Here is a 24,701-nt window from a genome sequence, read left to right as displayed (position 1 = left end):
ATGAAAAGTATTCTAATTTTCTGAGAGCACACATTGATTAAGATAAAAGTTTATTTATATATTCTGTAAATGCCAGGCACACATTTAATGTTTATCCAAAAACAAAATTACAGTACTGTAAACGTGAACACTGTTGCTCCCACTGTCGCCATTAGCAGCTTGGAGTCTGAGCATCCTCAACTAATTAGACTAATGTTACGGTTTTCACAGTAATACCGAACTGAGCCTCCCTCCTGAATGTGCACAATTAGTGTGTCCATCGCTATGGTACCATGATCCAACTATTTTGTTGAGTCTCTTAAATATATAATATCTTCTTGTATTTAAAATTAATATTTTGCATTTCAAAGATGCCAACAGAATACTTGATTTCACGGATTTTCCCAATATCTTTACTGGCCATGTAGGTAAAATGTTAGCCACGTAGCAAACGCTCATATTTATTAGGCCAAGACTATGATGAGAGCGAGACAACTGAAGCGGACGGAGCTAGTGATAACGAACTGATGGGTTCATTACAGAAAGAAGCGTGACTCCCCCGGTTTGCAGCTGGTATTGTGAAACATTGGGCTCTTACAGCCCGGCCCGCCACTGATGGTTGATTGGGAAAGGCTCTTGCACAACACCTGATTCGGTAATTCGGCGTATTTCAGAAACTCTCCCCTCCAAACAGAGCCCTGCTGTCCCAGAGTACGCAGGCCTGGGATCAGAAGTTACAAAAGGTGCTCACAGATACAATCACCCTCCCGAGAGGCTCGCGAGACTGACTGTGCGCCCCCGATAAGCGAGACTGGAGGCGTGACTATCGGGTCAAGATTCGCAGACTTAATTACATCTGCGGAGTAATCGAATCTGGCGCCCTTGAAAGGCTGTGAGGTTGGAGTCAACAATGAAGCAGGCTGGTGTCTGCAGAGGCGGGGTGGCGGAGAAAGAGCCCGTCACTATTTATTTGTTATTTATTTTATGCGTTTTTATATAGCGCTGACTTTACCCGAAGGTGTCTGAGCGGTTCACAATAGGAACAGTAATGATACAAGAGGAGAAAATTACAAGTGAGCATGTTACAAAAGCAAACGTTACATGAGGCAATAGTGACAATTGTGCATGTATCAAGAGCAAACAAAATACAAGAGTTGCAAACGGTACGTTACAAGCGGAAAAAGTGACATGTGTGCATGTTACAAAAGCGTACAAAGTACAAGTAGAGGTATTGTATTGTAATTGCATTTATATAGCGCTTACTAGCCCTGACGAGTAATACTGCAATAAAAGGCAGACACTCAAAACACAAGAACACATGTTACGTAACATGAGGCAATTAACTCTCAAGCCAGTTCGCGGCTCGTGCACTGGTTTGTCAGTATACCACGATCCAGCTCCATTGTTAGACGGTGCGCAGCAAGGGGTCCTGTGGAGAAGGGCGGGGGGGGGGGGATGCTTTAAAAAGCAGGAGGTGGAGAGGGGCTGTGTCAGAGCGTCAGCCCCGCCCGAGACATCAACAACCACAGAGAAGGCAGCGGAGGCCCCTGGAGGCCCGGTGCTGTTGACGAGTTTCGGCGCAGTCTCTCCAGCTTGAGTGCTATCTCGGCTGCTACTGACGTGTAAGTGCGCAGCGCCTACTGAGGGACAGGGAGAGAGCAAGGCCCTACAGGGGCCCAGGCTAGCATCTAAGGGGCCAGAGGCGGCACAGAGGGGGTTTATTAGCAGGTACTGGGCACAACCAGGGCATCTCTACCGCCTGCACACTCCCTCCCTCAGCTACTTTCACTTGCACCAAAGAGGGTTGAGGCTGTATCACGAAACATTTAGACTGGCCCCGTTCCATGCATGTCCTGGTGGTAAGGCGGTACTCGTACAACCTCTCCGTACCACGTGCAATAGAGGTGGTAAATGTGTGACAAGAATGTTTCTGCATGTTGATCAGATTATGCTGTGTTTCTGTTGCGGTGGTGAAGTGTTGTTTTTGGTGTGCTGTTGTGTAACGTTATTTCAATTTTTTTACTGCGTGGTTGCACTATATTCTCTTTTTAAGTGTGTGTTGTTGGGATTGTGTTATTTAGTTTAGAGAGTTCAGCAAATGCTGCTACATTCCCAGCAGACGCAGCTCGTTTCCTTTTAAGATCTCGTGACAAGCAGCCATTCACCACAATCAGAGGCGTCACACACGCTGCTCTTCTTGCTCTATTGAAGACATCAGTGACCCCAAAGTGTGGCCCGGACCAGTCTCGACTCAGTAGCTGCGGGGTGCACTTCATCCGCCTCCATCAGGGGGATGTTTGGCACTTTGGTCTTTCTCAAAGAATAAGGTTGGGGTTCAGTCAGTCACACCTCAGAAGCACTTCCAGCAGGCGCAGCTGACAGTCTTTTTTCAGTCTACATGTCTGTGACATGTCTGTTGTGCCTAACCATGATGTCTGGCTTCCTCTTGCGTGACGCACTAAGCGACGCTTTGCTGGAAGCAGAGACGTGGTATCTGCTATGACAAACAGGTTTGCATCAAAATCACAAGCAGAGCTTCAAATGGTCGCGTACTCAGTTGCTGATTACCTGCTTTTTTTAAACAAAGCGAGACACGGAAGTCATTAGGCGCGCTCACACCACCAGCAGCGCCCAAGAGATTCTGCACACGTGATGAAAGCCCGCCAGCAGATGCGCGTCCTAGAGATGAAATCGTCGAGGGAAAGCGCGTACCCTTCCCCTGTCCAACATTCCCGGCAAGTGAACAACATAAGGTCTTTCGCTGGATGCAGCGCTTCGCTCTGCTAACACCAGCGAGACCTAAAAAGGGGAACAGGCGAATTTCCCCCAGGCAGGTGAAACTGCCACTACAGTTTATTGGGAACCTCCCCTACCCATCATATAAACTGGTCGGTGGAAGGGATATGGAATTTGTATATGCAGATTGTCATATCAAAGATGTGCATCACCAGCTCAACATAAAAGGGACCACCATTTTGTGGAGGTCATAAGCATGGGTCAATTTGGCTCCACCACTTACTAGCTGATTCATTACCCACACATCCACATTTATACAAAGGCATTCTTCACACATGTTCCAAATATAATAAACTTTAAGAATCCTATTGGGTGAACAAGCGGATCTTTTATTGGAAGAGCAGAAAAGGTAAGCTATTGGCATGCAAAAAGGTATGTTCCCCTGCACAAGAATTTAGCTGCAATGACCGCCAATCACAGATCGCTGCTCACAATGGGGGTGAACTTCATTAAAGTATGTTGAAAGAATTCAAACTGCAGGTAGGCAAGGCCACAGGGAAGAAAAAAAAACAAAGGGCTGTCCAAAAAAACATGCAAGGACAGGACGCTACAGCTTCTCAAATCCATGTCAACAACTTTATTCCAATAGTCCCTGAACAAGACCCTCATACATGAGGAGCCCTGATCAACCAATATTATCTGAGAGGTCCGAACAATACAACACCCTTTATTACCGAGGGACCCCGACCAACTGATATCCACACATTTCCATGGCCATGACCAAACTGTGTCAATAACATCTGAATGACCGAAGACCCCTTGGGTCTAAAGCAACTTAACCCAACTCATCACATTTGAAGGGCTGTAACAAAGGCTACTTGTATATGGAGATCTACGACCAAGATTCCTCAAAAGTGCAGCGCCCTGCTGCGACACTCCTCACATAGGAGGGCCCATGACTAACACCTCATGTCCCATGAGCCTTGACCTAAACTCCCTAATGTCTCAGTGACCCTGAGTAAAACAGGAGGTTACCAAATCAAACACATCACTGACATTGTTAAGGTGTGTGCATAGCATGTTTTAATTAAAGAATTTGAATTTGATTCGTTTTTCTTAAAAAACGTAAAAAAATGTATTTAGGATTTACAATCGGTTCCTGGCGAAAAAAAATAAGCACCACTTTTCCAAAGGGAAATACACACCTACAGCAAACAAAATTTTGTGAAAATTACCATTTCGTTGTTAGGAAATGTTGCCCCTTCTCAATAGTATTGCTTTCTAAGGTTCACCTGTCGCCGACGAGTGCAGTTACGTTAGAAGTAGCATAATTGAATTAGATGTCTGGATAGCAGGACTAGAGGGCTCTGGGATTGCATGCTTTGCAGAGCCAGAATGTACTTGGCTGCTACAGAAATTTTTGCATCAAATATGCCAATCGATGTCTACCACAAAAGGCTTCCGCCAGCAACCTTCAATGGAAAGGCTACACCATAAATCTACTACAGAAGGGGCATACTATATGCCATAAGTTACTATTTTTGTCCCATCAATCTCACCTGACAGTAGCCAATGTTGGGGTTTCGAAAGGCGTAGGCAGTAAGCACTCTACGGAGGGCGGCAATACCCAGCTCATTCTGGAAAGCAGGGTGCTCTGGCATGGAGCGGTGCAAGTCTCTTTCAATTTCATCTGTGGCCAAGTTGCACTTCCCCATGGACTGTTCCACTAGGCCTGCATAATAGCCAGGGTGAGTCACCATCTCATTCCAGGCTCCTGCGAGGTAGAGACACATAGTGGGGAATAACGGAGTAGAGAACGTATTAATGAACAGAAGAAAGCTTGCCATACACTTTATATTTCCCACCCAAAGCATATGATTCCAATGCCTCATGTTGCTCCCTACTGCATTCGACGGGTCTCATAGACTGTTGGAAGCAATTCCGAGCAATATATTTTACCCATGAGAAGATGCCAATCATATTCATGCACAGTCTGTAAAGAAATATGCGCGCAGATACTACAGACATCATCATCAGACCTGAGAAGCAGTATAGGGCTCAATCCCAACTGACCTCAATAGTATATGCAGTATGCAGACCACATTATGACCTGTTCTCAGTAGAACTACAGGGCACATTTATAAATAACCGAAGTATTAATGGAAATAGTTGAACAAATGTTCACCTGGGCTGACTACAGTATAGAGTACATGCAAGCAAATACAGAGTGCATTCTCATTTCCAGACAACATGTATATAGAATAAAGCCAGCCACCATATCTGCAGTAAAAGCTTCAGACGACATCTCTGGACATGCTTATTTATACACTTCCACATTAACCCAGGGCGACACTTAAAAGTTGTGAAACGAGCAGACCAGTTAAGTACTCTAGGGGCACACCTCCCTAAGTAGGCTCTACGATTATTTCTGGTTAAAGAAAACCTTTTGGCAAAATGACTCCTGGCAGTGCAAAGGTCAAAAAACAATACCTGGGCCTGAAAACACTTGGAGGTATACCCCTTATGCGAGTTCTGAAGGGCAAGGGAGACCCAAGGGACAAAGAGTAAAGCAAGCCTACTTGGAGACAGAAGTGACAGAGGGAAATACGTCAAGGATATGGGCCCCTCATAAGGAATGTCCCAAGGAGCAATGCGAGGTCCTGGACTGCTGAGAACTACTACATAAGGCGCATTGGGGGTATACCCTTTGGTAAAAAGAATGAAGGAAGGAATTCCAGCAAAAAGAACCAGTAAAAACTTTAACTGCAAACCAGTATTGCACCCCAAAGGGCACCTCAGATAAACAAAGAACGTAGATGGAGTTTGGCAGGAGCTCAAGAAAACTTTGCAGTTAGGCCACAAGGACACCCCATACACAGACTCTAGCTGGAAGTGGTATGCACCCTGTTCAAGTAGGGACTCTAGTCAGGGTAAGTGTAGTACACACCAAGTTTACCGGTGCTCACCCTCTGGTAGCTTGGCTCAGGGAGTCAGGCTAAACTAAAGAGCCAATATGTTAAGCATTTGTGCGTGCAGACAAAAACACACACCCAAACACACACAACAATACAGTGAATACACCACATAAATACTACACACCAGTTTTGAAAAATAGCCAACATTAATCAGAGTAAAAGAAGATCAAAATGACCAAAATCCATAATATACAAGTCAAGATATGAATTTTGCAATATTAAATGCAGTTATTGCGCCTAGAAACACAATAGCTCGGGTAATGGCATTCTCTATGTTCTTGACGGAGTCGAATCCACAAGCTTGGGCTAGATACAGAATCGTACAGACCCCTGTTAGAGCGCCTTGGAAGCGCTGACACAGATGTTGCAAGGTGCCGGGGAGGTAAGGTGTGGCTGGGGGAGGTGAGGCACCGCGGAGGCTGGTGTGGCATCGGTTCTTTACTGCTATGCAAGACGTTGGCAAGTTGCTGCTCAGGACGGCTCATTACACAACAGAGGTGAGGCATCAGTGAAGCAAGTGAGGCGTTGGTTCCTGGAGGCTGTGCAGAGTGGGGAACAGCCTTTACGACACGGCTGTTACACCGCGTGCCGTTACAACGCGTTTTTTTTCAACGCAAGTCGTTACCACGACTTGCGCTGGAGGGCGCTGCAGGACAAGGATTTTTTTAATTTACTATCCAACACCTTCCCTACTGTACGTAGGCTGGTGTTGGAATAGTAAATTAAAAAATTCCTAAGTTTGCACCCCCTCCAACGCATGTCGTGGTAACGACTTGGGTTGAAAAAACCGCGTTGTAACGGCACGTGGTGTAAAAGCACGCGTTGTAAAGCCGTACAACCGTGCAGAGTTGTTGAGGCGCTGACACCCGTGGATGTTGCAGGGCGCAGGGGAGGTGGTGCGTTGGTGGCGGCAAGACGCCAGTTCTGCTGGCAGTGCAGGGCTGATAAAGTATTGAGGGTCAAGCTGCGAGGAATAGACTTGGCGGTGTCGATGTCACACCACAGGCCACAGGTGCTGAGGCAGAGTAGAGTGTCAACAACTTTGGTGACGCAGTGCTCAAGACTCACGGTGCGGTGGGTCTGTGGAGGCTCTGCGTCGGGCCTCCGTAGCAAGTTGCAGTCGCTGCGTTGAGTGGTGTCCACAGCTCTGGTGCAGACAGCAGCTTTTTGTCAAAGAGCGGCCCCAAAGTCGCACTCTAAGTCGAGGTGCTCGTTTCCTCTCTTTTAGCACAGCCAACTCACTTCCAAGGGCCCGGAAAATCGATGTGGCACCAGTTGGCAGAGTAGGGCTCTCAGCAGAGGAGCCCATGTGCTGCCGGTGACGTGTTTGATGGCCCTGAGACTTCCAACAGGAGGCAAGCTCAACTCAAGCCCTTGGAGAAACTTTAGAAAGCAGGATGCAGAGAGCAAAGTCCAGTCCCCACACTCCCAGACAAGAAGCAGGATACAGCAGGACAACACAGTAAAGTGGCAGTCCCTCAGGCAGTACAACAGCTCTTCTTCCTGGCAGAAAGTCCTCATTCCAGAAGTACATTGGGTCAGTGGTCCAGTTCTTGTTCTCATTTTAGCCTTTGAAGTAAGAGAGATGTCAAAGAAAGCTCTTTGTAGTGCAGAAGACCCTGCCCTTCATTGCACAGGCTCCAGACACACTACAGGGGGTAAGCAGCTTTTTGAGTGGGGACAGGCACAGCCCTATCCAGGTGCAAATGTCCACTCCTCCCACCACTCTTAACTCAGGAAGACCAATCAGCCTCGTGATGGGCCATCAGGATATGCAGGGCACACCTCAGCTCCCTTTGATTGTGACAGTTTAGAGTGAATTTGCAAAGCCCAACTGTCATCCAACCCAGATGGATATTCTAGGGACAGGCAGGGGTACAGAATGGTTAACATAAGAACATTCCACCTTTCTAAAAGTGGCATTTTCAGACATGCATTTTAAAGAACAGCTGCTCTAAAAGATGCTTTTAAGTTATGAGTCCAGAGACAACAAACTCCAATTTTCCATTGACTCTCAATTAGAAAATACACCTGTAAAGTGTTACAAGGCAGCCCCAAAGCTAACCTATGGGAGAGATAGTCCTTTTTGTAGTGAAAAACAAATGTTGCAGTTTTTCACTACCAGGACATGTAAAACTTAAAAGCACAGGCCCTACCTTTTAAATACACTGTATCCTGCCCATTGCGTGCCTAGGGCCTACCTTAGGGGTGCCTTAGATATAAAAAACTGAAGATTTGGGCCTGGCAAGTAGGTGAACTTTAGAGGTCAACATGGCAGTTTACAACTACACACAGGCCCTGCAGTGGCAGGCTTGAGAAATGTTTGAAGGGTTACTTGTGTGGGTTGCACAATCAGTGCTGCAGGCCCTCTGGTAGCATTTGATTTACAGGCCCTGGGCACATGTAGTGCACTATACTAGGGACTTAGCAGAAAATCAAATATGCCAATCATGGCGAAACCAAATACTGTTACATTCTAGACACAGAGCACATGCACTTTAGCACTGGTCAGCAGTGGTTAAGTGTACAGAGCCATAAAACCAGAAAAATTGAAGTTCGGTACACAGTCAAAAATAGGAGGTCAGAGGCAAAAAGACGGGGGAAACCACCCCAAATGATGCCAGGTATAACAACCTGTGAAATCAATGAGCATCCATGGTGTAAAAACACCAAATCATAAGTCTGGCAAAGACATCACAGAAGGGATACAAAGTGTCAAGAGTTCTCGAAAATGCCCCAGTAACTACACAGAGGAGAAATGAGGATCTGGAAGTCAGGAGGCATGTTGGGAGTATTGTAGGAAGCTGGCGCTCTATATAGTGTACCAATATGAGGTGCACTGTGCAGAGAGTTCAGGTATCCCTTATTAGTGTACGGGGATTACTTTAACCATCCCAAGGTGCTCTATTTGAGGTGGTGTAGTCGAACAGTTTTAGGCTTATCAGAGGGGAGGGTTAGGCGTTTGTTGCACACAGTCAATAAATGAGACACACTCAATAAGGAAATCCAACAGCAATTTAGAAAAATAACAGATTTCTATATTCATTTGGACACTAATATCTTGGGAATTAGGTATATACTTTTCTAGTCAGCAATTTCCAGACACTTAGAAAATACAGCTGTTAACTTTATCCTACGGAAAAAAATACACTGCATAGGGTCACTTGCAAACAACTTACAGGACTGTTTTTCTGGACCTAAGGCAAGTCTGGATCAAGGTCCTTAGAACAACAAGCAGTTTTTGTTTACCTGTCCTGGTGTGTCCTGGTGCAGAGGTGCTGGCCGCAAGGGTAGCCTCGAACGCAACTGCTGTAATCTATAAAGAAAACCTGTAAGTAAGTGCTGCAAGTAGGGACAAGTCCATAGGAACCCAAAGAAGGGCTCAGTTCTTGAGGGTCTCTGGAGTAAGTGCGCACCATTGGCATTTTGTCTCGCAGGTCACTTGCGTTAGAGGATCTCACTTTTTGACCTCGCTGAAGCAGACGTCCCACGTCAGCAAGTCAGTCTGACACTGAACAAGGGGTCCAATACCCTGGGTATTAGTGCAGGGTGGCTTCTCAGGATCTTGGTGTCTCCAGAATTGGTGGGGAGATAGATCAGATGTCCTGGAGTATGGTGACCTTCACTTGGTTAGCTGCTGTGTCCCTGGACCCGGTGGTCAGCAGATGGGTGAACTGACCGTTGAGTTCGGTGCCTGCAGGCAAGTGGCTCCTCCACTTCAATGGAGATGCTGGCTGACTGGCGAAGTACTAGCAGCCCCTAAGGCTTTTGGAGAATGCATAGCTGCAGGATCAGTCACGTCTTTGCAATTGTTGGGACAGATGCAGGCAGGTAGGGCTTGGCACCAAGTCCACAGCTAGTCCACCATTTTTGTGTTTTTGGCTCCTCTTTGTCCTTTTTTAGTCAGGTGCATCTGCTTTTCTGGTGTCAGGGGGCCACCTAAATGCTCAATTTAGGGGTGCTAAGGGGCATGTAGGGTAGTAGCTAATGGGCTACTGACCCCTGGGCTCACTACATCCTCTATATGACCACTTTCTGTCCCAGAGTTCCTAATTCTAACAAAAACAAGACTGCAAGACCTTTCTTTCACAGAGCACACCAGGTTGCCCACCTTAGGAGTGCGACTAGCCTGGTGGTTTAAAACGCCTACTTGCATGGCTAATTTCCTACCTGTACTGGTGCCAAATGGGCCTAAAGGTAGGGGGCGGCATCTCCTAGGTCTTGGGGAAGCCGGGTTGCATATCAAAGGCGCCAGGGCTTTGAATCCCCTAGCTTTGATATGCTAAATCACTAGCCAGCCTGCTGGAGCAGGCATCATTTCCGGCCTCAGAGAGCGTGGGATCCCACCTGCAGGGGGTCTTAAATGTGTCTGTGGTGGCAAGCTGGACGATACCAGTCAGCCTGCACACCTGACACTAGTAGGTTTCCAGGGGGCACCTATAAGGTGCCCTCTGGGTGTATGTATAGGATTTATAAAGTGCAAGAATCACCCCTGAGGGGTATCTCCGTGCTATCTCAACACAAAAGTCAGGCGAATTAGTGCAGATAGAATTTATACTCTAAATAGGGCAGTTTTCAAGAATTTCCTAAAGCGGAGAAGATTGGAGCAATTACCCAGGTCCACAGGTAGGGTGTTCCAGAATTTTGAGGCCAAATGCACAACAGTTTTGCCGCCTGTCCTAAGTTTCTTAAACCGGGGAATCACTAACAGCCCTTTCCCTTCCGTTATAAGATGGCGATTCAGACAGTAGACTGAATTTAACCGCCAGGTAGCTGGGGCTCGTGCCACAGAGCTTTAGGAGTGAGGCACGCAAGCTTAAAATTAATTCTCTGGCGAATAGGGAGCCAGTGAAGCTGTTTTAATAAAGGTCCTACCAAAGTGCGAGGAGGTTTTTTTAGTGCAAGGCGAGTGGCCACATTTTGAACAATCTGCCGTCTGCTGAGAAGGGACTCGTTAGCAGATGCCAGCAGAGCATTGCAGTAGTCCAAGCGGCCAATAATCATTACCTGAATCAGGGTTCTTCACACAGAGAGTGGCAACCAGCGAAACATACTTCGCAGGAGGCTTCAGGTGTGGTAACAGGTCCCCGTCATAGTCATAACTTGGTCCTTCATGGATGGCAGAACATCTACGCGGACTCCCAATTTTCTTTGCCACAGAAGTTGGAGAGGGGGCTGGACCTAATGAAGCAGGCCACCACCTATGGCACCAGAGGTACACAGACAAAATATCGATTTTTAAATATCGATATACAAAAATATCGAAGTTTAAATATCGATGGGACAAAATATCGAAGGTAAGTAATATCGACAGTCTTAATATCGATATTGGTATGATATCAGTAATATAGAAGTTGTAAATATCGATGTCAATAATATCGAAATTAATAACTTTGATGTTACTAATATCAATTTTTAAATAAATTTAGTGTATATTATATTGTATTTATTATGTTTTATTATTTATTTTTAATGTAATTTAATTAAATATTGTCTTTTACTACTGTAGCGGGTTGTGGGTTTATAGGGGAATAGGGTGGGAAGTAATTTAATTATGTTAAATTAATTATTAATTAGTAGGAATTATTAATTAATTAAGAAATAATTTTTATTTATTTTTAATTAATTGATTATTGATAAATATGTTCTGTAGCGGGTTATGGGTTTATAGGGGAATAGGGTGGGAAGTAATTTAATAATAATTAATTAATATATGTTTGTACATATTTTAATTAATTAATTGGTAATTAATTTCTATTAATTAGTTAATTAATTAATATAATTTTTGACATATTTATAATTATTAATTAGTTGGTAATTAATTAATATTAATTATTTAATTACATTAATTATAGTAATGTTTTTTATATATAATATATTGTTATTCTTAATTAATTAATTGGGGAAAAAAATATTTATTAAATTAAATTAATTACAGCAAATGTGCTAATATATTTACTTTATTGTTATTGTTAAATAATAATTAATTGGTAATTAAATATTATTAATTAATTTTGGGTAAAGAAGTATTTTTAGGGTTCAGGGTCAGTTTTCAGTTTTTGGGTAAAGGGGTATTTTTAGGGTTCTGGGTCAGTTTTCAGTTTTTGGGTAAAGGGGTATTTTTAGGGTTCAGGGTCAGTTTTCAGTTCATGGGTAAAGGGGTATTTTTAGGGTTCAGGGTCAGTTTTCAGTTTTTGGGTAAAGGGGTATTTTTAGGGTTCTGGGTCAGTTTTCAGTTTTTGGGTAAAGGGGTATTTTTAGGGTACTGGGTCAGTTTTCAGTTCATGGGTAAAGGGGTATTTTTAGGGTTCAGGGTCAGTTTTCAGTTTTTGGGTAAAGGGGTATTTTTAGGGATAAGGGTCAGTTTTCAGTTTTTGGGTAAAGGGGTATTTTTAGGTTTCAGGGTCAGTTTTGGGTTTTTGGGGTACAGGGATATTTTTAGGGTTCAGGGTCAGTTTTGGGTTTTTGGGGTACAGGCGTACAGGGTAAAAACAAAAAAAAATTACATTAAATCAAATAAATTACATGAAAAAAAAATTACTTTAAATTATTACATGTTTTATTTATTTTAAATGTATATGTATTAGTTTTAATTTTGTTTTAATATTTTTATTTAATAGTTGTAAAATTATATGTATTTTAAATTTATTTTTACATCATTATTAATACATTTAAAAAAACGATATTTTTGATTCCGATATTTTTGTACTTCGATATTTTTTCGATATTTTTGTACTTACCTTAATGAAGATAGGATTCCGATATTTTTGCTCCGATATTTTTGCATATCGATATTCTGTCTGTCGATATTATGTCAGACATTCGGCACCAGATGGTCTGAGCTGTACCAAACAACAGAATTTCCGTCTTAGACGCATTTACCTGAAGACAATGGTCCGTCATCCATTCAGATATAGCTAACATACCCTTAGCAAAACGCTGCTCAATATCCTCTGAGTTCTTATCAAAGGTCAGAAGTAGCTGGGTATCGTCAGCGCCAGAGAAAGGGGTAAAACCGTGCTCCCTGATAACCTTTGCAAGGGGGGGCGCATATATATTAAATAAAGTCGGGCTTAGACAAGAGCCCTGGGGGACCCCCTTAGTAAGTTTCAAGGTTTGGGAACGAAACGGACCCAAGTTGATGGTCTGAGTGCACTGGTCGAGGAAACTGATGGGCCAGTTAAGAGCTTGTCCCTGCATACCGGTGTCTTAGATGAAAAATCAGTTTCTGATGAGGGACCGTGTTGAAGGCTGCTGTCAAGTCCAATAAGACCAGTATCACTGCTTTATTAGCATTCAGTGCCATTTCAACAAACAGCTGACCGCGTTCCTCGAGGACAACAACTCGCTTGATCCTTCCCAGTCCGGATTTCGAGCAAACCACAGCACCAAGACCGCCCTCATCGCAGTCACAGACGACATCAGAACCGTGATGGACGACGGAGAAACAGCAGCCCTCATTCTCCTGGACCTCTCAGCAGCCTTTGACACCGTATGCCACCACACCCTAATACACCGCCTCAACAACACGGGCATCCAGGGGAAGGCCCTGGAATGGATCACCTCATTCCTCACCGGCAGAACCCAGAGAGTCCGCCTCCCCCCTTTCCGCTTCTCGGCAACCGAACTCATCTGCGGCGTACCCCAAGGATCCTCACTCAGCCCAACACTCTTAAATATCTACATGAGCCCCCTCGCCACAATCGCACGGAAACAACATCAACATCATCTCCTACGCCGACGATACCCAGCTGATACTCTCCTTCACCAAGGACCCAGCCACCGCCAAATCTAACTTCCAGGAAGGAATGAAAGAGGTAGCAGACTGGATGAAGCACAGCCGTCTCAAACTCAACTCAGACAAGACGGAGGTCCTCATCCTCGGACAATCCCCCTCTGCTTGGGACAACTCTTGGTGGCCCTCGGCGTTGGGCACTGCACAGACACCCACAGACACCCACGGACCAGGCACGCAACCTGGGCTTCATCCTGGACTCCTCGCTCACGATGACCAAACAAGTCAACGCAGTCTCATCCTCATGCTTCAACACCCTGCGCATGCTCTGGAAGATCTTCCGATGGATCCCCACCGAATACAGAAGAACAGTCACCCAGGCCCTTGTCACCAGCCGACTGGACTACGGGAACACCCTCTACGCTGGAACAACCGGCAAACTCCAGAACCGTCTTCAGCGCATACAAAACGCCTCCGGACGACACATCCTCAACATTCCCATAGCCACATCTCAACCCACCTGAAAAATCTCCACTGGCTCCCCGTCAGCAAAAGGATCACTTTCAGACTGCTCACCCACGCATACAAAGCACTCCACAACATGGGCCCGGAATACCTTTACAGCCGACTCACGTTCTACACCCCCACCCGCCAGCTCCGCTCCACCAGCTGTGCCCTCGCCATCATCCCACAGATCCGCAGAGCCACCACCGGAGGAAGATCCTTCTCCTACCTAGCAGCAAAGACCTGGAACGCCCTCCCCACTTACCTACGACTGACCGAGGACCACTTCAGCTTCAGGAAGCACCTCAAGACCTGGCTCTTCGAGCAGTAGCAGCGCCCCGCTCCTCTCAGCGCCTTGAGACCCTAAAGGGCAAGTAGCGCGCTCTATAAATGTCTGATTGATTGATTTTGATATGATCTGTAACCCCAATAAGGGTCGTTTCTGTGGAATGATTGGGTTTAAACCCAGATTTTGAAGGATCCAAAATAGTTTGATTATCAAGGTAGTCCATTAGCGGAGTGTTGACATAGCTCTCCACCACTTTACTCATCAGCGGGAGGAGCGAGATGGGACGGTAATTTGAGAGCGTGTCAGCAGACAGCTGATCTTTTTTCTTAATAGGAATCACTTGAGCGGATTTCCAGTCCAATGGTAAAATACGTTCACGTAAGGAGGAATTCAAGATCTCCGTAATAGGGGCGGCTAGAAGAGGGGCAAGTAGGGCACATTTATATACTGGCATAACATCAAAGGGGGAGCCCAATTTCGCCGTACTAAGCATGGCTTCCACCTGAGAGATCTGGAGATCATTGAAACAATCCAGGCCAGCATTTAAGTCCTCGACTACTTTAGAACCCAGACCAGTGGGCTCAGCGTGATCAGATTTCTGAGGGAATTCACTATAAATCCGATTGATTTTCTCATCAAGGAACACAGCAATGCTGTCGCAAAGGCTCAGATGTCATAATAAATCTAGTACTGGCAACAGTACGGATTTATTAAGACAGGGTGTTTGATACCAAACACCAATATTTTTAGGGAAACCATCATGTAGCTGGGTAACTCGTAATGTCTTAAGAAGGCTTCCCTGAGCACTTGCAATATCTGGTGATAGAACTTGACATCATAGGTGCGTATCTGCTTACGCAGATATGTCCTCACAAATACTAGAATGCACCCTGCCTTAGGGCTCTAAGGCCTGCTTTAGGGGTGAACTACATATAGTACCTGCAGTGCACTGTGGCATGTAACAGGGCGAGTGTGCCATGTCAGGTTTTCAGAATGGTTTTCATCATTGCACGCAGCCTGCAAAGGCAGTCTGCATGTAATTTGTATTTGGATGGCATACGACATGCTGCAGCCCTTCGGGACCCTCTTTGTACCCATGTCCTAGGTACCAGGGGTACCACTTACTAGGGACTTTTAGAAGTACCAAAGTCCTCGCCAATTAGGTTACAAGTAGACTTTCACTTGTTTTAGGCAAAAGAGCCCTGACACTGTGGTCTGGTTAGCAGGCCTCAGTGCACTGTCAGAGTTGAAAACCAGCATCTGTAAGCATAAATGGGGCAAAAAGTGGGGGACCACTGCAACAAAATTCCAGTTTCCTATAGATATGCATTTGGCAGAGCTTTACTACATATACACCTGGGATTAAAACATGTTTAACCTCTTTTTTGTTGGCCAAAAAACACTCATATGCCACAGCCAGAACATCAGACAAGTCCGGAGGAATGAGGACTTGAGGTACTAGTTTGTTATTTATTGTTCATCATATGCTCTTTGATGCGGTTCCACGTTTCTGACACATATATGGAAATAGTACAACTTTTGTGATTTGCTGTAGTTCTAAAAAGCCATCAAAAAGAATGTTGTTCATAAACAGTGATTCAGCGTTACTTTTGATATAGTTCTATTATTTCTTACTAAAAAGGTGAGTGGCCCACAACACACTCACCTCATCTGTAGGAAATAAGAGAACTATATCAAAAGTAAAGCTGAATCACTGTTTCTGCTTTTTATGACAACAGCAATTCACAAAACTGGTACACAGCATATGCTTATAACGAGAGAGTGATTACACAGCGCACCAGAGAGAAGGTACACAAATAGTTCCTCTGAGAAACAGTTCGGAGTTAACTCATGTAATTTCAGAACAGTGTATAGAGTACTTACATTGTTCACAAACAGGAGTACAACTCACTCCCACAAAGGAAGGCTAACAAGCTATGTTCTGTCATCAGAATAAAGGTGCATTGCAATCTCATTTGAGAGCAGCTAAACATCATGCATACATCACCCAAGAAGATATGGTCAGTGCTCTCTCTTGACAACAGAAACACAGGGGGATTACCTTCACTCAGTAGCAGGTCTAAAGAACAAAGTAAGTGAAAGAATATAGCAAGTGTGAACAATACACAAATCACAAATATAATTGAGTGAACAATCCAGAGCAGTCTTCCCTCTACTTAGTGTGGGGTCATTTTACAGTCGTCACAGTTGAATGGTATACTACACCTAAGAAACCCACCTCATTCAAAGACAGCACAAATCAACCTCACATCACTTAACAACATGTTCATAACACATTCACAATACCTGGGAACGGGCCACCATAGTCTCACCAGAGAACACAACATGAAAATGCCTGCTCACATGTAAAAAAAGGTTACTATGACCAGCAGTTTGTGTATTATGTATTCTAGATATTGGCCACTATTGGAATTGGAAGACAGTCTTTTAGAAGTATTATAAAATATAGCTCGCCTGGAAAGCCAGGATAAGCCATCGCATTCTGGATAAAAGGTAGTCTATTTAATCCTTCTGACCATATCTCCTGCACAACTGTATGCAGCACAACTCAAGTCCCTAAGCAAAAGTCAATCACACTCACCCAAGAAGAGAAAATAGTCCATTTAGCTCACTTGAGGACAGTATTTAATTGTTTGTGTAGTTTGTAGACAGAGCGCTTTACAGAGATTCAGGCATACAGTTACAAGAAGAAGTAAAACGATCATAAAAAATATATAGCTAAAAATCGAAAGCAGATATATGGGATCAACATCAATTTCAGAAAACTTATATATGGCAACAGGGAGTGAAATCAAGTTGGAGAGGGAGAGGAGTAGAGACAACGAGGAAGGAAAACAAATGGGAGATACTGAAGAAACAAAATCAAAGGTGAGAAGAAAATGCCAGAAGAGTGTGGGACAAATGAATGAAATGCACAAGGAAGGGAGGTGGGGGTAGAAGGTGAGGAGGACTGCTGACCAAGGCGGGAGGTGGAGCGAGATAGAAATTGTGGTGTGGAAGATAGGAGACCGTGGAACTAGGAAGAAAGTAGTGTGAAGATGAGAATCAGACATAAGAGATGGCTACCATCTGGGAGAAGTACTTAGCTGCAGCAAGATAGGGAGTGCCTTTGGAACAGAGAATTGAAACTCTTGAACGTCACCAGTGAGGATATAGTGTAGAGATTTAGTGGAAAAGAATACCGTATTTTTGCCCCATTTCTAGAAAAGGATTGTTCCATTGTACACTCCTTTCTGAAGCATGGAGTTTAAGAGAAGTGCTTCTGCAATTCAAGTAGATTTAAAACCATCTGACACTTTCAGTTTTGAAGCTAGGTATCAAAAAGTGGTGGTGTGCACAACTCTGTGGGTAATAAATGTGGTCTTGAAGCGGGCTATAGCTCCTATAAGGGGTTGCTGTTATGTCAGTAATACTGGAGACAGTTTAAATGTTTGGATCCAGTGACAAAGGTTGCCGCTGCATGAAATATATACTTCAAGGAGGTGAAATGTACTTTCAGAAGTCCAGTCAAGAGTGAGTTACCATAGTCAAGTACAGAGATTGGACTAGTCTCTGTAGATCTTGTTTTGGGTGAAACTGATGGATCTCCAAAAGAACTCAGTCGAAAGTGCGCACTCTTGGACATCGCATTAATTTTCATTTGAAGACTGAGCCTCTTATCAATGAGGAAACTTAGCAGTCACGGATAACATATTTGCAATCAAAAACACCACAGCAGTCAATCTAGGATTGTACTGGTAACAATGAGTGCTCAGATGACATTACGCTAAATTTGGTTTTCTGGGACTGAGTTTCAGGCAGTGCAAAGTAATACATTCTTTAATCTTTTCAAGGTTTTGGCGAGATATCATTGGGAAAGGAAACTGAGAAAAATCTGGGCGTTTTCAGCACATTAATGATACAGGATCCCTGAACTCGAGGATACCAAGAGGCTCGTATTAGAAATTGAAAGAGCTGGGGCTAGTAAGGAAAATGAGCCTCCTCCCATCCCCCTCTCCCCCATACACATCAAAGCAACTAAATTAGAAAAACAGTTATTCATGTTGATCTCCTGTGAATGGTTATTTAGGTAGGCGTTCAATCATCTAAGGATTACTCCATTAATGCCCATACAATTTAGTAATATCCAAATAAGCATAGAGTGGTTAATTGTATCAAATGCAGCTGAGAGGCAAGGAAAACAAGAACACAATGACTACTCGAATCAAGAATGCGAACTGTATCAACTACCTGTAACAAGGCTGTTTGTTTGGCAGCTCTGCCTGAAACTCGACTGGCCCTCTTCCAAGAGTCCAGTCACCCAAAAGTGTGTAAATACAAAGTGTGCTTGAAAATCCAAGAACAGACTAACAGAGCATTTCTCTCTCATTCAGTTGAGCTATAAACCACATGCCTGAGAACAGGGAAAAACATGCACCTTCTCACCGGAAAATGGGTTTATGGTACATTTGCTTCATGGGAGAAAGTGTTTATTGAACATTTGTATCATATGGCAAAAAGTACCAGATGCACTGCTATTACCTAAGGAAAGTGACAGCCATGCATTCCCCTTATTAAACAATTTGAACAAGGTACCTTGAAGTCACCTCTGATTAATACACTGGAAATTCACCTAGACTAAGAATTAGTCTTCCGCTCACTCGTCTCCCATGAAAGCAACTGCACAGCGTCATCAATTCAGAGAAAAAGTGAACAGAAGAACTAACTGGCAGTCCATGTACGTCACTTTAGAGCAGAAAGCCGGCCCACTCACCTTCTGGAAAACAGGTACACTAGGTGTGCTCTTACCAGAAAAAAGAAGCCAGAGCTCTCCCCGTAGATTTTCTGGAATACCCTTCAGAACCAGCTCGCGGGTCTTGGCTGTCCGATACATGCACATACCACGCCCATACTCAAAAAAGTGGATGTTCCATGACTCTTCTTTCATCTTTTCCTTGGCCTACAAACACGATACCACAAACGGGTAAAGACGTGAAAATACAGCTCAAACAACTGAAGAATGACACACAAGAATTGGACAAATAAAACACACTGGCAGCATGCACAAAACTGCAACGCTCATAATAGGTTCTAAACAGGAAGGGTAAGATATTTGTACGAAAGAATTGTAATAAAATACCAGAAGCCGTCACTTGTCCAGTGTGTCACCCTGTCACAAAGCTCACTTCAAAACTTAAGTTAGATCAGGAGCACCAAGTAGTAAGTCACCTTTCCGTCATTAACAGCTAACTTAATAAAGGGTGAGAAGACCCTGGTCTTCTTAGTTTGTCATCCATAATTACTAAAATGGAAGCCACTGCTATCTCTCTTAGAAGTACTTTAGATTGATTTAGTGCCCCAGTTCCTGGACCTACATTCTCTCTCTCCCAGCATCACCTTTCTGCAATACATTGCAACTCTGCTGGGCACAGCTCATACTGCCTTATAGATACTCAGGTCATTGCTTCCTGTACTGCATCACAACCCCCCTGGTGCCACTTTTTTGTACTGCATCATTTTTCCTTAAGATCTAGTTGCCTACACTGTGTACTACCTTCTTAAGAGCCATCATTCTAGATTCCTGTAGCATGTAGTACCTTTTTCAGCTCCCTGTAGATCCTCACCATCTGGGACTCACGTACTCCATGACCCCAGTTTCCTGAACTATGTCACAGCATTTTGAACTTTAAATTTCTGATCTGAATTTTACCTCGTGTGCCTCAACTGTCTATACTGCAGTGTAAATATTTCAACCCTAGCCTCTGAACTGCATCAAATGCCCTTGGACTGCACCTTTCGCTACAGCATCATGCTTCCTTGGCCACAGCTCTTTGAACTATATAGTTTCTCCTCAGAACTCCGCCCCCTTTTCGGTCTCATCCCTGTTGTATAAGATACTTCCTCTGGCTCCAAGGCTCAGCTCAATGCAGAAGTTACTCTAGCTACTGGCCACTACTGTGCTGTACACAAGATCATTCTACAGCACCGCCAATGCCAATAACTCCCTGAACTCCTTAGGCTTCACATTCCTGTACTCAGTCTTACCTCCTTTGGCCCCAGCTCCCCCACTGAGTTCCCTTGATAAAGTTTCAGGAGTCCCTGTGATGCAGTCGGAGCATCCTCTGCACCAAAGTGGTTTGGCTGGTTGCTGGCCATGAACGTAGTGCCTGGAGCTGGTGGGCTGCTAGAAGGTATCTTGGAAATCTCCTGCAAATGGAAGGAAGGCAAAGCAGTGAATGGCAGGAAGAACTCACAACATTAGTGTTTAATCCATGCACTATCACACTTGTAAAGTACATAACTCTATCACACTTGTAAAGTACATAACTCTAACAGCAATATGTTGGATTATCACACGCTAATTTGTATAATTGGCTCAACCAAGTGGAAGCCTTAGAAAGTGGGTAAGAGGTACTTTTGTTATAGAAACTGCATTCTATGTTTAGTGAGATTGTTTATTCGTTTCATACAGCACTTATGGATAGTAAACATGTGTGTCCGCATATGGAAGAACAATCTGGGAGAGCGGGACAGGTGTTAACAGCTTTATTGCTCAGGGTTGCTGGGCCTAAATAACAGCTAATTGCCTATTTATCTCACTAGTAGGTGCACTGGCACTAGCTTAATATAGTCAATATGGGCTGGGCAATTAACAGCTGTTAGCACACACACCTTGAGGAAAGAAATACTTATTTTTAAAAGTGCTAGTGTACATTGGAGGTTGTGCACAACAGGTGGACGAGTACTCAGCAATATTTAGTAACAAGTTGCGATGGTGTGCTATTAGTCACATTTGTAAATGTCTAAGAGAACCTTAACACAAGCAGATCCATGTGTATTATAGCTATATTGTGCAATTGCGGAGCACAACAGCCCAAGAAACAGTTGAACATGTACGGTTTTGCTGGTTGAAGTATGAAACAAAACACTCTGATAGTTAAGAAGGTGTGTGCGATTGTGAGCTTTCAGCCTTTTGAATTTAACACACATATATATACACACACACACACAAACAGCCACACACCATCACGCTAGTTGCTATCTTGCATATGTAACTACGGATCAGCATTTTAATCATGCAAAAAGATGTGTCCATGCCTAGCAGGATCATGGAATGCCAAAAGCAGACCAATGTGCGCATCCCTCCTAATTTGTACCAGAAATTGGAATGTGCAAACATTTTAGGGAGCTATAGCTATACGTAGCCAGATTAAAGCATTCTAAATAGCCACATGCAGATATCTTACGTAGCTAGTTCTCGGTTTATATTCCTCATTTCAAAACCACGGAAAGGCCTAGATAGACATTTTAATTAGATACATAAATATTTGCTCATCTTTCTACACCATGGATAGTAAAGGACATGCAACACTATGATCTCACCTCATATATAAATGCTGCACCAATTTGTCCCACTCCTTCAAATAACCTACCCACCCTCCTTTAACTCTGGAACTTCAATTCGAACAGGGCAAGCGCCTTTTATGTTTGTTCCATGTTTATATTTGGACAGAAGCCACTCTAAAATTACGTTAAATTTGCTAGGTTTTAAGAAAGACTATGCCCTGATGTCAAATTTAGGTAATTTCTTTCCTGTTCCTATAAAATATATCAGAAACCTCAAAGCCAGTGCTGTCTTTGCTGCCTTTCCTCTCAAACAACCCTCTCTCTGCAGGGCTGTCCCCGCCTTGCTTGCCCAGCGAGGTTCGCTGCAGGAAATCAGAGATACGTTGCACCAGGAAGTTGCGATCACGAAGATTGGCAAACAGGAAGGTCATCTTGCTCTTGGTGCTGATAGACAGGGGGCTCGGCAGGACACTGGAGCTGTCTGCCTTCTCCACGATGGTCACCTGACGAGGAGTGGAAGAGAAGGACCAAAGGTCAATTCAAATGTCCTGTTTAAAGGAACATAGGCAAAGGAAACCAAAGTGCTTATCCCAGTCCCAGAAAATTTGTTAAGATAGAGTGCATGCAAAAATGTGTGTGTCTCATGACTCAACAGACGCCATATCCACTAGAGACAACATCTCCTCTGCTGCGCTATTCAGTTGTTCATAAGAACAGGACACATGGAAAGGCAAGTGAAAATATGGAAATACTGTGGTGTGGTTCTATGGTTCTTGGTTGATACAACCAAGACAACAAAACTGATGTTCATTTACTTAAAAAAAGCTGTTTTTCTCAAAGTGAAAGTGCTGTTGTATCAGTGTCCAGCATTTTCAAATATTTCAGATCTGAGATTAGTGTGTTCTCTCCGAAACAAGACCATAAGCAAGAATATCTATCAATCTTCAGAGACTATGAAAATGGGACATACTGATGGCTTAGGTACAAGGTTCACTACACAGCCCTCCCCCTCATGCAACCCTGCCCTTATGTGCCATTCACCTAAAGCACCCCTCACCTCGCGCAGCGGGATGATCAGCTGACAGACCTCCTCTTCTTTGCTGGAGAAGCAAATGTAGTTATTGGATACAAACATCTGGCCTGGGACGTGCATCTTGCTGAAAGGTGTCCAAAGTGTGCAGTCAGTGTGTCCATCCAGCCGCTCGTCTTTGGGCAATCGGAAGGTTGCTCGGTAGCGCTCGTTCTTGGCACGGGCATCTAAGTCTCTACGAATGTAGAGGGAAGGTTTAAAAAAATTGAGGTAGGAGGTGAAAGGGTGATTAGACTTCTATTAAATGTAGAGGACACATCAGTGGAAAATAAGCATAGATGGAAGACACTAAAGAAGCAAGGTAGAATAAAAAGCTTAAAGAGCCACAAGAGGAATAGCAGAGAATGACAGAGGGAATAAAGGGGAAAGATTTAAGAAGGGGCATGGAAGGAGATGAAGAATAAAGAGTTGAGGGAGAAAGGTTAAAAATGTATTAAGAGAATGAGATTAAAGAAAAGGATATACAGCAATACAAGTGGATATGGGACAAACCAAGGCGTAGAGGGACAGAAAAAAAAAAGAAAAAAAAGAAAATCTTAAAGGAAAAACGCAAACATGATCAGGAGGTAATGAGAGAAGAGAACCATGGAAAGGGAAAACGCTACAGCAGAGGGTGGCCAAAATGTTCAACCGGAGGAGCATAGGTTATCAATTTTAGAGTTATTGAGCCAAAAATAACCTCTAACAAGTCTGATTCTGAACTGCCTCCCTCATTCCGCCCCCTGAGGAATCTATTGCCAACCTCTGCTTTCCTCATCTAAGATTTAAAAATGAAATCACCACATTGACTTTGCTTAGAATCCCACAAACCATGAACAAGGCTTGTGAACTGTAAATTGAACAGCCTCACCAGGACTCTGGCAACACTAACAGTTTATGTTGATTTTCTGGTAATGTAGACACTAAAGACTTGCTTTTAGTATCTCAAGCATGAAAGTATTGTAGATAACAAGAAATGGTTACATTTGATTAGTGACAGTCTGTTCAGTTTTGGTTACATAAGCTTTGATGAGCAAAGGCAAACACACGGATGGGTAAAGGTGTGGTTACATCGGCCGAACCTTGTCTGAGTCTCTGACTGAAGCCACGACTGAGCGCTTGCAGTTAAGACTGAGTTCCTCAGGCATTTGTGAGGAATCTTAAACAGTGAAAATGGACAGCAAAACGCTGGAGGACTATGGTGGTCAGAACATGTCTATCTTGAGTTCTGTCCTGAACTGCATATTAGATTGTGTGGATTTCCATATCTAGATTGTACAAGAGGTGTGAAGCTGCCACTGAGAAGGATGAGGCAGGTCTGTTTTTGCATTTCGTTATGTGGATGTCATTCTTCTGTTGAGCAAGTTTTATGTATGATTGCACTGTTCAGTTTTTTCTCTAAGGAATTTGGACACTGTTCCTTCAAAGCTTTTGAACATGAGGCACACAATTTTAAACATGATTTTTCCTGGAAGCCCATTCATGCTTCCTAGGTGAGGTACAATAGGTTCATGCTTTTTAAATCAGAAATCTTCCTTAACAAGGCGTTACTATAATCTAGTCTCGAGTGAACCAGAGTCCTACTATTGGGTGATGTTTCAGTGGTATGAAAAGATAGGGCTCTAACCATAGCACCGACTTTGCACATTTGATAGTTTTAAATAGGACACATGCACCAAAAAAAGGCAACCGTTGGGCAAAGGGTGTCCATGACTTTTTGGGGTGATGTACTGGGGAATATATCTGAGATTGAAGTTTTTAAGCCATTTAGTTTGTACATATTTTGCCCCATTCAAACCTCAATGTTTTTGATGCCTTCGCTCATGGCTTCATATTGGTCAGGAAGCAGAGTCCATCTTAGGTTTAAAATGGTCAAATTCACAAAAGAGTGGATACAGAGGTGTCCATTAAGGGTTTTATCTGGATGTTGAAGGTTTGCTTTTTCAACACACAAGGAGACCTCCTGTGAGGGGAAGACTAGTTCTCCAATGCTCATGCTTTGAATGCACTCTTCAAGGAATGACAAGAATCATCAACATCTTTGGGCTTACATTCTTACCACTCGTT

At 43.7% G+C, this 24,701-nt stretch overlaps 1 protein-coding gene across 4 annotated transcripts in view; it reads right to left on the bottom strand.

The window, feature by feature from the left end:
• TBC1D9B (TBC1 domain family member 9B) overlaps nucleotides 1-24,701 on the bottom strand; it is a 169,932-nt gene that overhangs the window by 76,499 nt on the left and 68,732 nt on the right. For all 4 annotated transcript variants that reach the window (XM_086931332.1, XM_086931334.1, XM_086931335.1 and 1 more), the window contains exons 6-10: nucleotides 22,623-22,830; nucleotides 21,838-22,068; nucleotides 20,264-20,425; nucleotides 19,028-19,178; nucleotides 4,275-4,489 (exon numbers count right to left, since the gene is read on the bottom strand). In XM_086931332.1, the coding sequence (XP_086787458.1) occupies nucleotides 4,275-4,489; nucleotides 19,028-19,178; nucleotides 20,264-20,425; nucleotides 21,838-22,068; nucleotides 22,623-22,830 (967 nt within the window). The remainder of the gene's footprint in view (nucleotides 1-4,274; nucleotides 4,490-19,027; nucleotides 19,179-20,263; nucleotides 20,426-21,837; nucleotides 22,069-22,622; nucleotides 22,831-24,701) is intronic.

This window comes from Lissotriton vulgaris, chromosome 7 (genome assembly GCF_964263255.1).
Source record: "Lissotriton vulgaris chromosome 7, aLisVul1.2, whole genome shotgun sequence".
NCBI lineage: Eukaryota > Metazoa > Chordata > Amphibia > Caudata > Salamandridae > Lissotriton > Lissotriton vulgaris.
The sequence above is the reverse complement of the archived record's forward strand: the minus strand, read 5'-3'. Positions and strand labels throughout refer to the sequence as shown.